At 37.6% G+C, this 14745-nt stretch overlaps 1 protein-coding gene across 1 annotated transcript in view; it reads left to right on the top strand.

Annotated features, from left to right (window-relative positions):
* Positions 1 to 11346, top strand: part of LOC129761740 (ubiquinone biosynthesis monooxygenase COQ6, mitochondrial) — a 45645-nt gene extending 34299 nt beyond the window's left edge. Inside the window, exons 3-6 of the mRNA XM_055759487.1 lie at positions 9923 to 10204; positions 10263 to 10456; positions 10519 to 10801; positions 11036 to 11346. Coding sequence (XP_055615462.1) covers positions 9923 to 10204; positions 10263 to 10456; positions 10519 to 10801; positions 11036 to 11065 — 789 coding nt within the window. The 3' untranslated portion in view covers positions 11066 to 11346. The remainder of the gene's footprint in view (positions 1 to 9922; positions 10205 to 10262; positions 10457 to 10518; positions 10802 to 11035) is intronic.
* Positions 11347 to 14745: the final 3399 nt, after the last annotated feature.

The following is a 14745-nucleotide window of genomic DNA, read 5'->3' as shown; positions in this document are numbered from 1 at the left end:
CAATTAGAGATGGTCAAATCAGCTCATCATGGTTAGCGGCTCAGAGCCGTTCAGCTCATACTACAACAACAGCTCTTCAGCTCAGTTGAATTTTGCAGTTGTCCTAAGATCCAATATAGAAAATGCTTTAGAAATGCTGAACTTAAACAGCAGAGAAACCAGCTGTAGCCAAATGAAATGCCTTCAGAAATTTTGGCCGAAACAACGTTTTTTGAGACATCTACCGAGATAACTTTTTTGGTGCATCCAAGGATATAAAAATCCGTTAATAGGCGCAACGAGAAATAATTATTCGTGATGACAAAGGTAACAAAAGGACCATTATCAATCATCAGCATTTATGCCGGGTGATTTTTTTTTAATTGTTTTGATTCAGCATGCGGGAATAAAATTATGGGTTTTCACAGTCATGCTTAAATAACAATATAACATAGTAATTTTATTTACAAGCATATAATAATGTTTATTATTTTGTTTGGCGATATAAGAAAAAATAATAATGAAGTAACGAACGATTTAATATCTTCAAAACAGAAATATTTTTTTCTATCTGGCATCTCTGCTAAAGCTAAACAACGAAAAGAAAAAAAAGAAATAGATTTTTTTTTTATTTCTTCCCGATATTTTCGTCCATTTCATTCCAAAAGATATTCCAATTGCAATGGTAGGCTCCTTGATTTGGCGTTCGTTGATTCACCGGACGATCTCGAGATTTTCGCACCTCCACTTCCTCTCCTGAATATCGACGTTCATCACGTACCATTCGTCTCGCAAGTAGATACCCATTGCTGCATTTACGACCAGGTAGATTTGCATCCCGCAGCTTTCGATTTTGACTTTCGGAGGTGTGATTTCTCATCTCTGAATGTTGAACTCTCGTCAGAAAACTGGCAGAATTATTTCCAAGGTGACTCTGTCGATGAGAACGTACTGCTGTTCTATGATAAATTACTCGAAATCTTGCACGCTAATGTTCCCCGTCGTCGCCGTGCTATCAGCTCTACCTACAGGAAGCCTTGGTGGAATGCCGAGCTGCGTAACCTGCGAAACAGACTCCGCAAAGCCCGCAAACATTTCTTCGAATCTAAAACAGATTCAAATAGAAATCTTCTACGGCAAGCTGAAGTCAGCTATAAGGAACGTCTTGTCTCTGCCCACTACGATTATGTGATCAGGTCACAGTCATCACTGAAGAAAAATCCTTCGACATTTTGGAAATTTGTAAAACTACAACGAACCAATAATCGTGTGCCCAACAACGTAAGCTACAACTCATCTACGGCTACCTCTGCCGAAGAAGCAGCAAATCTGTTTTCAAACTACTTTCAAAGTGTGTTCAGCTCTACTTCGCTTCAAATTCATCAAAGTAGTTTCCAAGATGTGCCTTTCTATAATGTTCATCTGCCCCTCATCGATTTCTCTAGGGCAGAAGTGCGGAATGTATTAGAAGATCTTGACGTGTCAAAAGGAGCAGGAGTCGATGGTTTACCACTTTTATTCAAAAACTGTGTTACATCTCTAGTGGATCCTTTGACACTACTGTTTAATCGATCCGTGCAAGAGAAAACGTTTCCGGCTATGTGGAAAACTGCTTCTATGATCCCCATTCATAAAGCTGGAAGCTTGCAACGAGTCGAGAACTACCGCGGCATCTCGATACTCTGTTGCTTAGGAAAAGTTCTAGAATCCCTTATTCATAAAGTTTTACTGGCTGCAGCAACACCGTCGATTTCTGAATACCAGCATGGATTTGTTCCTCGTCGCTCCACAACATCCAACTTGATGTGCTACACAAGCAGCTTGTTCCAGGAAATGGAACGTCGGAATCAAGTCGATTCTATTTATGTCGACTTCTCGAAGGCCTTTGACACTGTACCGCATGCCTTCGCAGTGGAGAAGCTGAAGTACATGGGCTTTCCAAACTGGATCACGGACTGGTTACTATCTTATCTGACGGGCCGGAAGGCGTTCGTACAACTCAACTCTGCACGATCGGAATTATTTGAAATAGCGTCCGGTGTTCCACAGGGAAGCGTACTCTTATCTTTGTTCTCTTTATAAATGATCTATGCCCCCGATTGTCATCCGGGAAGCTATTATATGCAGACGACCTAAAAATATTCAGAGTAATCAAGTCAACACTGGATTGTACTGCGCTACAAACGGATATTAACATCACTTCGCAATGGTGCTCCGATAATGGTATGCATTTGAACATCACTAAATGCAAGGTAATCACGTTCACCCGTGGTATGTCGCCGATCAATCACGTCTACTCAATTAGCACAACTCCTCTAGAACGTGTTCAGTCCATCCGCGATCTGGGCGTTGTCAGTGACTCCAAGCTGACGTTCAACGAACATATCGCCATCATAACAGCCAAAGCGTTTTCTGTTCTCGGATTCATCCGCCGAAACGCATCGCAGTTTACCGACATCTATGCCCTGAAAGCGCTTTTCTGTACGTTAGTGCGCAGTACTCTGGAATATGACTCGCCGATCTGGTCACCCTATCACGTTGCTCAAGTGATCAGCATTGAACGTGTACAGAGGCAATTCGTGCGCTTCGCCCTCCGTAACCTTCCCTGGAACGACCCGGCTAATCTCCCTGATTATGCGGCTCGCTGCCAACTTATAGACCTTCAGTTACTATCAGCACGAAGAACCCAGACACAACGGCTGTTCATATTCGACCTTTTGAAAAACAACATCGATTGTCCAGACCTACTTGAAAAAGTTTCGTTTTACGTTCCTCAACGTCAACTTAGACAATTGCCTTTAATTATCGTTCCTAGACATAGAACAAGTTATGGGTTCAACAGCCCATTCAGCAGCTGCCTAAGGGCGTTCAACAATGTTAGTAGCAGTTTCGACTTTAATATGGCTAAAAATGATTTTAAAAACCGAATAATGAACGTAGTTTAAGTTTAAGATCTGTGCGACTAGGTCGAAGATTAATAATAATAATAATAATAATAAAAACTTGAAAGTTGAAAATGATGTACATCGCATCTTCATGCAAACAACAATGTTAAAGCATTCCGAAAATCACTTGAGAATTTCGACTTTACAATCTGTTCCTCTTTTTTTTTGTCGAATGTATACCGATCTTCAGCAGCCTTCGATTAACTCAATCATGAAATCTTGGAAAAATCTATTGTGCTACTCGACTGGCTCAATTCCTTTCCGGTTGGTCGTTCAATGCTTGTAGAAATTGGTGATACTATATCGGAACCATACTCTGCTACACAGGGTCAGATCGTTATAAATTTGGTCGGCGTCAAGTCAGATCGAGCCATGTGACATTTTTTGATTTCGAGAAAAACGAGCTTGAAGTTTGATGCTGTAAGGGGTTTTCGTTGAGCATTTTGAACAGTTTCGATATGGTATTACTGTTACACGCGCGATTTTCCAAATCTGATAAACGCGATATGTAGCTGACTAAATGCTTAATCTAATGCAATCAATAATTCGAAATTTTTAATTTTGCGACTTTGTCCCCTCTGACTTAACACCGACCATTTGTCTTGTCTAATAACAGTAGGTTTCGTGAAATGCTCCGTTAGATCGGATTAGTATATATTTACCCATTAACGACCAAGCTGTGAAAAAAAATTTCAGCGGAACCCATTGGTGTAATTTTGCTTATTGGCGTTACAGAAACCCCAATCTCCATGAATTATTTTTTTCCGTTCTTCCGTTTCCCGAAAAATTAAAAAAAAAATCGCCAAACAAAAACAGCGGCCAAAAGCTACATTTTTGTTCCTGTAGGGGGTCAATCCAATGGATTTTTCCTACATCACAATGTGTGTTCTTTTATCAAAATAATGTTGCATATTTTTGCATTTTTTCAGGTTTTGTTTTTTGTTAGGTTATGTACTTTCCGCACACAGTTACTTTGAACCTTTTTGACCATTACAAAAATTATACAAAATTGAATGATATTAATAGTAAGTGGTAGCTGAAAAACTAAGCTATCATTCGATGCCAAACCTTACCATATGGTTGCTTTTCAAAGCCATGAAAAATTATCAAAGTTGCTGTTCGATTTTTCGAGCGCTTGGCATAAAATAGGTTAATTAGAATAAGGTCCATTGTTGTTAGATGTGAGGATTTACTGTATATATTGTAATGTGTATATCATTAGGATTGCAATAATCTGATGGTAAAAGATGAGGAGTTTTTATGATCAACTAGCTGACCCGGCAAACCTCGTCCCGCCCAAAATTTATTTTTCGTTATCACATCCACGTTTCCTTACTAAGCGCACGTTCATGGGTCCAATCGCAGAACTGTTCATTGATTGATCTTCTAATCTAATCTAATTATTTTTTACTATGAAATGTCAGTACTTCTACCAAAACTCGACATTATAATATCAGATTGTTTTAAAACATAATTCTCGTGTAAGATTTTTCATCTACTTGCAAATAACATGCTTATCCGTTACATGGAATAAATGTTTGATGTAGAAAATATTATAGAATGAAGATAGCCCTAAATCGGACAATTCCTTTCTCCAGTTTTGCTCGTATCAACATATTCGGCGATCCATTTTTATTTATATAGACAGAAGACGATGCGTTTTATCACATTTAAATTCATTTCCACTTTCGAATGAAGAACAATTTCACTACCGCAAACATCAAATGAACTAACAACGCTTGTCAATATGTATTTGTAGAACACATGTGAATTGAATTGAATTTTTCGAATTTTCCCATTTTCCTTCAGAGTTTTCCGAAAATTTTCAATTGTCATGTTTGGTTGAAATATGTGCACTGTTTTTATGGGACCCCCTCTCCTTTCTAGAGGAGAAAGGGGTGTCATACCATCATAGAAACTTTTTTCGTACCCAGAAACCCTCACATGCCAAATATAGCTCAATTTGCTCGATTAGTTTTCGAGTTATGCAGAAATGTGCGTTTCATTTGAATGGCAGCCTCCCCTTAGAGAGAGAGGGGAAGAGTGTCGAACCACCATAGAAACGTTTATCGACCCCTAAAACCTTTATATGTCAAGTTTGATTCCATTTGCTTGATTAGATCTCGAGTTATTAAGCGCACACCCCCTTCCCTTCCCAGTAGAGAAGGGGAGCAGTGTTATACCACTTAAGAAACGTTTCTTGTCTCCTAAAACCTCCACATGCCAAATTTGGTTCTGTTTACTTGATAAGTTCTTCGGTTATGCAGACATTTATGCTATATTTGTATGGCAGCATACTTAGTTGAGATTTCTTAAGCCAAATAACACGCCTTGAATGTATTCCGAGGGGCAAGCTCTAGAGTAGGGGTGGCCAAACTTTTGGGTACCACGGACGACTAATTGTTCAAATGTTAGGCTGCGGTCTACCAATGTCAACTGTATCCACAATCCATTGAAAATGAATGTAGTACTGGACGAACAAACAAAAGTTTAACCCTCCTCTTCTCGTGCGCTAAATCATAACTCGTATACTCGCGCAAGGTGTCACAGGCTCTGCGTGTCTCTGTAATTTTGCTATTGTGTATTTTTAGGCGTTATTGGTATTTATTTAAAGTAAAAAAAATATATCAAGAATATATTTTTTCTTCAACTTCATTCAGTTGACTATTGACATTTAATTCATCCTTCTCAAAACAAAATTATTTTTTCTCGATCTGTGAGACCTTACGCTCGAGTATAGGAGGGTTAATTAAGAGAAAATAATAGGTCATACTAATAAATATTCAATGATATTTTTTGCTATAAAATAACAATAACTATCGGCTGCTAAATAATTGATAAGTAATACTTTGTTTTCTGTGAAGTCTCATTGTTTATTTTATTTTCCATAAAAATACATCCGAGATGATTATCATATTGAGGAATTAACTAGAGGTATAACAACATATTTAAGGAATTAACTAGAGGTACAACAACTATTGATGAAACGGATATCCGGCCAATATTTGCTATCCTACCAGACCAGATATTAGAAAAAAATCATAAATCATATTTTTTTTTAAAATTAGGTTAATATTAACTCATAATGTTAATTCATTAACACTACTTTTATTATAAATTTTTTAACCGACCGATTACGCTTTACTTAGTATACCAGGCCAGCTTCAGAGAACAATTTTTCATTGTAAACGCTACTGCAAGGAGCTGAAAGATAAACTCTAGCAAACCTTGCCAATTGGGGGTACTACTTAGGGTTTGATGACCACCAAACGTAAGGATCATGATTGCGATCGATTCGAAATGTTTTTGAATAACAGTCGATTTTGTTAGTAATGGATTTTTTTTGATGGGAACTAACTATCATTTTCATTTGCCTTTTCGATGAAACTGTCCCAAAAGAAACCATGAGTTTCGCGTGTAAGGTTTAATTCAGTTTCGTCTCTTTTGCTTCGTTTAATTTGATTTGTGGTGAAGTAAGTGTGCCCTCTCTCAGATTATCAGTTCCATTTTTTTTTTCATCTTGAATGTAAATAATTATTTGAATTCGTAGTACTTACTCTTACTCGACTAGTATTAAAATTATTTCAATATATCCACAAAACTTTCATAATTTTAATAGAAAACCTTTAACAGAAAAAAATCTGTTCAATATTCTTAGTGCTTTATTAGGGAATATTCATTCTATAAGGAAACTTTAATCATAGTTCATTATTTTTATGTAAAAACTCGAGTTTAGAAGGGTGACGCATTTTCATTAGGAAAAGGATGGGATGTAAGGAGATGTGTGTTCACACTCACACTCACATTCACATTCACATTCTCATTCACACTGACACTTCACACTCAATTCTTAAAACTATCCTTACATCTAATATGTAGTTACAGTTTCACTTATTCTAATGTTAGTAGGAAGGGAACCGATAGCTTGTGAAGGACGAAAAGAAGGGGAAAAGGACGTATGAACAATCACACTCGAAGATCGATAGCTTTAAGGAAAACATATATTTGGGACATGTAATCAAGGTCTAATCGAGCCAACACATCTCTCACCGGTACCAATGTCCTGGAAAAAAGGTAATGAAGATGGTTGAGTTTCGAGCGACATAGCATGCGCTGCCAAAACTATTTCGCAAATAATGACGTCAGTCGTTGTGTTTACCTTTGATTGCTCACCGCATCCATGTGAAAATGCTATTTTCATGAAGTAATTTATCAATGAAAAATGTACATTTTTGTAGAACTCCCGTTGAATATGAGGCTAATGTGATAGCGTGAAGTAAATATTTGTCGAATCACGTCGAAAAATACGGATAAAAGTGATATTTCCATGTTCCATTTTCACTCCCCTACGTTCATAGAAACAAACGAAGTTTCATTATTTTAACCGTTATGAAGTTGATGTTCCGAAGGCTCTCAGTGTCGGTGTGTATGTTGTGAGATAATAATCGCCAATTAATCAGAATTTCACCGAAAATGTTACTGCTTTCGAGAACTAAGCATACGACTGCTCTCTGGACCTTTTTACCACATGAATAATCGAAATAAGCCACGATATAATTGTCATCTGTTAAAAAAAAACCAGTTGAATGATTTCATGAGAATTTTGGCTCAAATTATCATGCAATCGTGCATAATAATGCATAATGAATGCAAATAATTACGACACGATATTCTGCTTGCCAATACAGATACACTTCGCCTACTGCTCCACCTCTATATGTACCTCATTGCACCGGCACATTGGGCTGCTTTCCTCGAACCCGAATATTAGGAATGCAACAAGCAAACCAAACAGTTCGAGAATGCCGACTAGAGATGGGCAAAACAGTTCACTTTGATGAACGATTCACTCAATCATCGTTCATCTAAGTGAATCAGTTCTTTTGAACCGTTCTTTCGCTCTTTCGTTCAGCGGTATTAAGAACAACATAGAATGTTAGCTAGAACCCAACATCAATAGAAAGCTATTAATTGATATCGTTGGATTGGATGGTGTACGTATGGGATTCATATTTTTAAAATTTAGTGGGGAAAGATAATCTGCTTCTTCTTTAAAAGTCGCAAACTGTATGTGAAAATATGTCGACCGACAAAAGTTTATGTAATAATTTGATGTGCACAAAATATGTGCAATTTTTCATATTCTCTTTTTGGACAACACACAGGTTCCATGTAAGATCATATTTCATAATATTCATTCAGGGGAAAAAATTAGCAGCGATTTTCACTAACAATAAATCATACAAACAATCACGCGAACACGTATACGCTATAGGCCAAACAATGAATTGAAAGCAACTAAAAAACTTTGCCCTCACTATAAGATTTTATGTTTACATAATTCATGAATGTTCCGATCGGCCTGGGTTCAATCCCAGCTGGCGTCGTTGGGATTTTCTGAGGTGAAAAATCTCTGGTTACGTCTTCCTTCGGAGCGGAAGTAAAAGAAGTTGGCCCGGCTCATGAGTTGTTGAGTCTGATAGGTAGGAACAGGTGGAGTCGCCTCCCTGATGTCGGTGATTGGCACTAAAGTGGCGGAAATAGGCCGACGAAAAATAAGCGAAGATAAAAAAAAAAAAAAAATAATTCATGAATCGCCCCAGTGCCCCTAGATTTTTTTTTCTGATAATCAGGAAATATATGAATGTTACGCGGAATTGAAAGAATACATGTAATTGAAAATAAACTTTTAAAACTACGAAAATCTAATTTAATTTTTAACACAAAATTGAGTATACGAGTATAACAAAATAAACCCTGCGTTAGATGCATTTTGTCGTTTTATTTTCCTTACAAACGTTCTCATTATATTTGTCCATTCCGTCCAACGCAAATCTGTTCAGCTGCACTAGTTTGTTCGCAAACAGTTCGCCCGCAAACACTTCGTTCTCAAACAGTTCGTTCCCAAACAGTTCACTCTCAATAGCTCTCAATCAGTTCTTTCCCATACAGTTCACTCCTAACAGTTCGTTCACAAGCAATTCACTCTCCATCAGTTCACTCTCAAACAGTTCACTCTCAAACAGGTCACTCGCAAACCGTTCTTTCGGAATCAGTTCGTGGGGAGAACTACCGTTCTTTGAAAAAGAACGACCGTTCGTTCACTCTTTTCGGCGAACTAGTTCGTTTGTACCGTTCGTGAACGGTTTGCCCATCTCTAATGCCGACCTTTCACCCGACTGTATCTACAACAGCAAAATAGAGCTAACGAGCAAAAGCTCATTCCTTACTGTTGTTCTATGCATGACTATATTTCTTGAAAGGAATCTGTACAATTAATTCACATCACCATAGTTTTGAAAAAAAGTCATTAAAACTCGCATTCACAATCTTCAAGCCAGGCGTTTCCGGCATGTTCATTGGGTATTCAACGAATGATATGCCTGGAGAAAACATTGTTGAAATTGTTCCTAGTGATAAAGGAAAGATAAAGGTAAACTAGGAACAATTTCAACAATGTGTCAATTTAAAAAAAAAAACATTTTGTGGTCGAACAACTGGATGTGTGAAGTATAAAATAATTAACAATCTGATAGAAAATATTGAACTGGAAACTTCAATGAAGGAATGTCTACTTTACAACTAATATGTTTTATTGAGGTTAGCATAAACACCTCATAAAATGATATTTAACCCATTGCGTTTGGAGATGACACTATCCTAGACCAGCGGGTGGGCGCCTAGGAATGCCTACGCGGGCGACCGGTAGATCGCGGACTACCGTTTGGCAATCCCTGCTCTAGAAAATACGCGTGACCATAGTGCAAGTCGAGGGAAATTTCTTTGACGAAAAATCCCCCGCCCAGAACGGGAATCGAACCCGAACACTCGGCATGATAATGTGAGACGCTAACCACTCCTCCACGGGTGCATGAATCATATGTACACCATTTCAATCGAGCTCTTGTGAATCTCCGGAAAATTTAAAAATTGTGAGATCGAAAAATAATCAAAAACTTGACTTCATCACGTGCTTCCCGTGTTTTCAAACATTCCAGGTCGGCGCCGATGGATACAACTCGCTGGTTCGACGCTCGATGGGCGTCGACAACTTCACGCTCGCGTACAATCAAATGGGTGTGGTAGCTACCCTAAAACTAGCGGAAGGGATATCGAACAATGTAACCGCCTGGCAGCGATTTCTGCCTACGGGCCCTATCGCACTGCTCCCATTGAGCGATGATTTGAGCTCGATGGTTTGGTCTACCAGTGTGAGCGAGGCGAAACGTCTGCTGCAGCTGGACGGAATCTCCTTCGTGGCAGCGGTCAATGAGGCATTCGTAAGTTCGGAGCAGATCAATTTATCTGAAAGACAAATAAAACTATGTTTTTCCTTAGAACAAACGCTATCCTCGGAACAACCTTTTAGACGATATCATGAAGAATGTACATTCGCTGGTAAGCTCAACCACTGGACAACGATTGGAATCGGCTCCGGTTGTGGAAGCGGTCATCGAAAAATCAAGAGCCGCTTTCCCACTGGGCTTAGGTCATACCAGCACCTACGCTGGCCAAGGTGTGTGCTTGATTGGGTACCGTATTCACACACTATCCTTCATTCATTTCGATTGTTAACAATGAATCATGTTTGTAGCGACGCCGCTCACCGAGTGCACCCTCTGGCGGGTCAAGGTGTGAATTTAGGTTTTGGTGACGTACAGTGCCTTACGGACATCCTGGCAGAGTCAAATTACGCTGGCCTGGGAGTGAACAATCTGGCCCAACTACTCAAGTACGAACGCCAGCGATTGAAACATAACGTTCCTGTGCTGCTGACGACGCACGGTTTGCAGCGGCTGTACACTACCGACTTTCCACCGCTCGTTGGGTTGCGGAGTGTCGGGCTTACCATCACAAATGCCCTCCCACCAGTGAAGGTAAGATGTACCGAATCAATTAAACATTAAATACGTTTGAAAAAGGCTACATTCATTGGGAACTCGATTGAGTTGTCGCGGGATTTATGAATATCATAAGAATCACTTTCTATGATGTGCGATCAATTCTGAGAGTAACTGCATATATATGGAAAAGTGTATAAATCACTCGCCGCAAATGCACTCCCATATTACTTACCGCCGTGTCTGTTTCCATTTTTTTTCTTCCCGCAGAAATTCCTCATGAATTATGCCATGTCTTAATTACGAGCGACACAACTCTCAATAACAGCAACTCTCAAAATAATGTTCCCAGCGTGTGAAAAGATGTGAAGAGAGAGATAGAGAAAGAGGTATTGGGTGGCGAATCTGGAAGTACGAGCGGAATTCGGGATGATTAATTACTAGCGCCGAGACTGGATGATGCAGCCATTGGAGGTGAGAAGGGTGACGATTTAATGCAGTGAAATTCACACTTGTACAAAAATATGCGATGCACCGATGTGTTATGTTGCCACTTGAATATTGATATTTGTTTTCCAAAATTTGTTCTGAAAATTCATTTCTTGCAGGAAATATGAGAAATTCTCGATAGTCTAAGGTTTGTTAAAATTTTCTGGATGTCATAGTCATGGGTTTGATGACAATTATTTTATGAGGAATAAAATCTATAATTCCGTTCAATTGAAAAATAAGTTCAAAAGGCTGTCAAGTTGCGTGCGTGAATCTTGGAAGTTGGGTGCAAGTTTGTGCGGACAAAAAGAGGCAACACAGCAGGTGTTAACCCTTATTTCTTTTGCATCTCGCTACTCGTTTTATGCCAAGCTTTCGAAAAATCCAACAGCATCTTTGATAAATCTTCATGGCTTTGGAAAGCAACTATATGCTTTTTTCGCACTCAAATGCATATAAAACATCGAAAAAAAACTAATAACTTCGTCAAATATGTTTTCATATGTCGCACATAAAAAAACTTGTACATAACCTCACATAACCTTATAAAAAAACCTTATAAAATTCAAAAAATATGTAAACTTTTCTACAGTGTTACAGTGATAAAAGATTACACATTGTGATGTAGGAAGAAAAACTATTGGATTGAACCTCACCATGAACAAAAATGTAGGTTTTGGCATTTTTTTCTTGCGATTTTTCGTTTTTTGTCATTTTCCGGAAAACGAAAGAACGGAAAAAAAATAATTCTTGAAGATTGGGCTTTCTGTAACGCCAATCAAAATTACACCAATGCACAATGGTCCAGGAGACGTATTTAAATGGAAATTACCATTTAGAGCTCGTCAGTTATTCTCTAGACAAAAACTGTCTTCGACAAAGTTGTTGCATATGATAGAGCGCTCATTTTTATGTTGTCAAAATTGTTGATGAAATAAAAAAATCTAACTTCCTTACCTTTATAGTTGGAGTTCGACAATGTTGTAGTCGACAATGTTGTAGTCCCAGTTATTTGAGACATCTTTGTAGAACAAACTAGAACAAAGTGTTTTTTTTTAAATAACCGATATAGTTAGGGTCACCATGAAAAAACTGTTTTTTGCTCTAATTTTTATATTTAAAATTCTACATACAAACTGTCTTCGAAAGACTTTCAGAACATACTAATACAAACATTTCGCGATGCAGAACTTGTCAATATCTTAACTTCACTCAAAGTCATTAATATTTTTCCCCAAAAAAAAAAACACGCTCTTTTCATTTGTTTGTCATTCTTTCTGGGGCAAACATAAAAAATGTCTGTTGACGGAATTTGAAAGAACAAATTTCACTCTATATAATATGTGATTTTCAAAACAATGTTATTCTTTGTGTATGAGTAAATTAAAATTGAAATCATGAGTTTTTTGGATAGAAAACTTCAATAACTTTAAGTAGGATTAAGATATTGACAAGTTGTGGAAAGTTCAACCCGATGTAGTATACAATTTCTATCACTTTGGGGCACTTGTGATATATTTCGGAATGAAAGAACTCAGGCACATTCCACTAATATAAATATCACTATATTCTTAGTTCCGTCCTCGCGTGCATTCGACACTTGTTAACTTGATTGGTTGGAAATGTAAAAGACCTGTTGCTTGCATTCGACATGTACTTTTTATAATGCTTAAACTAAAACTCTACACAAGGTAGCTTCTATTCTAGAGGAGGAGGAGCCAGCAAGGAAATATGTGAGCGCGTTCGATTGGTTCGAACGGGTCAATACGGAGAACAAAAGGGTAGTGGTTGTTTCTGTGTGTTGTCATTTCACACTTGGTTGAAGTGGGTTAGTTCTGCATAATGTTACGCTGCAAGGGTGAGTGGTTGTTATTTAATATTATCGTATGCAGCTGTGAGCTTGTGACATAAAAATGCATTTGGCCTACAAACATGTATGACGATAATTTATGGCGTGGGAATGAATTTGTGGGAATAGGATCGTTGGGATTTTATGACAAGTGGGAAAGGATAATGGTAATAGGTTATCCCGCTACACCATCCCTCTTTGGGAGAATGATGTAACCGGGTGGAATCATTTATTATTATTATATTCATTATTATTGGGTGTTATAGCTTCTCCTCTTACATATGGTTATCTAACTATATTTACAGGTTGTGATAAATTCGTAAATTTAATTATATAGTGTATTTAATTTATAATAGTTTTAATTTGTTCTGTGATGCTTATTGTATAATATTTGTATTTAATGATTGTCGATAATTATGATGATAATAACAGTGATGATTTTAATAATAATTATAATTGGGAAATAATTGAGTAAAAATGAACTTAAGCTCTGATACGTACCAAATTTCTAAATACCCCCTTCCCCCTAACGGAGGAGGGAATTATAAGTAATTAATCTATTTTTATGTACAGTATGAGTGTTTTGGGTTTTCTCATCTAATAATGTCGCGTTTGGGTGATTTATTGATATGACCTTGTATGGTCCTTGATATACCTTGTCTAGTTTTCTTCTGTTTTCGTTAGTCATCATAACTAAATCATTCTCATGTATTTGTATTGGGTTTGTATCTTTCTGCTGATCTTCACGACGCTTTTGTTTGATTCTGTCAATTATTTCTTTTGCTGATTTTGTTGCCGTTTTGAGTTTGAATTGTAATTCTTTATGATATTGCTCGATATTGTATACGGGTTCAATGTGTGATTTTAGGTTGTATGGCAGTGTTGCGTTTCTGCCGAAAACTAATTCAAAAGGTGTGTATGAAAAATCTGTATGCGGAGTGGTGTTGTAACAGAATGCGTAGTAAGGCAACCAATCATCCCAGTCGCTCTGCGATGGGTTGATGAATTGTCTCACGTATTCATTAAGACAACGATGGTTTCTTTCTAAACTTCCGATTGATTGCGGGTGATAGGGGGTAGAAAATTTTTGTTGAATTTGGAGTAATTTTGAAATATTGTCAAATAATTCATTCTTGTATTCGGTTCCTTGATCAGTTTGAACAATTGACGGAGTACCGTATACGAGAATGCAATTTTCTATAAATGCTCTCGCTATTGTGGATGCTTGTTTGTCTGGGGTTGGTTTTATTATTACGTATTTGGAGAGGTTACATTGGATAGTTAATGCATATCTATTTCCTGAATTAGATTTGTTAAAAGGTCCGATAGTGTCAATAGATACACAATCAAAAGGTTTTTCTGGGGTGGGTATTTTTATAAAGTTTTCCTTGGTCGGGGTTTTGTGTTTATTTTGTTTGCATTGTATACAATTTCTAACATATTCATAAATTTCTGATTTCATTTTGCTCCAGGAATAGAGTCTACTGAGCTTTTTATATAATCGATTGGCACCTATATGTCCTCCAATTGGTGCATCATGATAATTTTTCAGGATTTTTAATTTTTCTTCTTGGCTTTCTATCACACGCTTGGGTGTGTAGAGCACTATTTGCAAGTCTTTTAGCGAGTCGTTACAAGTCTT

The sequence above is a fragment of the Toxorhynchites rutilus genome, chromosome 1, assembly GCF_029784135.1.
Source record: "Toxorhynchites rutilus septentrionalis strain SRP chromosome 1, ASM2978413v1, whole genome shotgun sequence".
NCBI classification, from domain to species: Eukaryota; Metazoa; Arthropoda; class Insecta; order Diptera; family Culicidae; genus Toxorhynchites; species Toxorhynchites rutilus.
The sequence above is the reverse complement of the archived record's forward strand: the minus strand, read 5'-3'. Positions and strand labels throughout refer to the sequence as shown.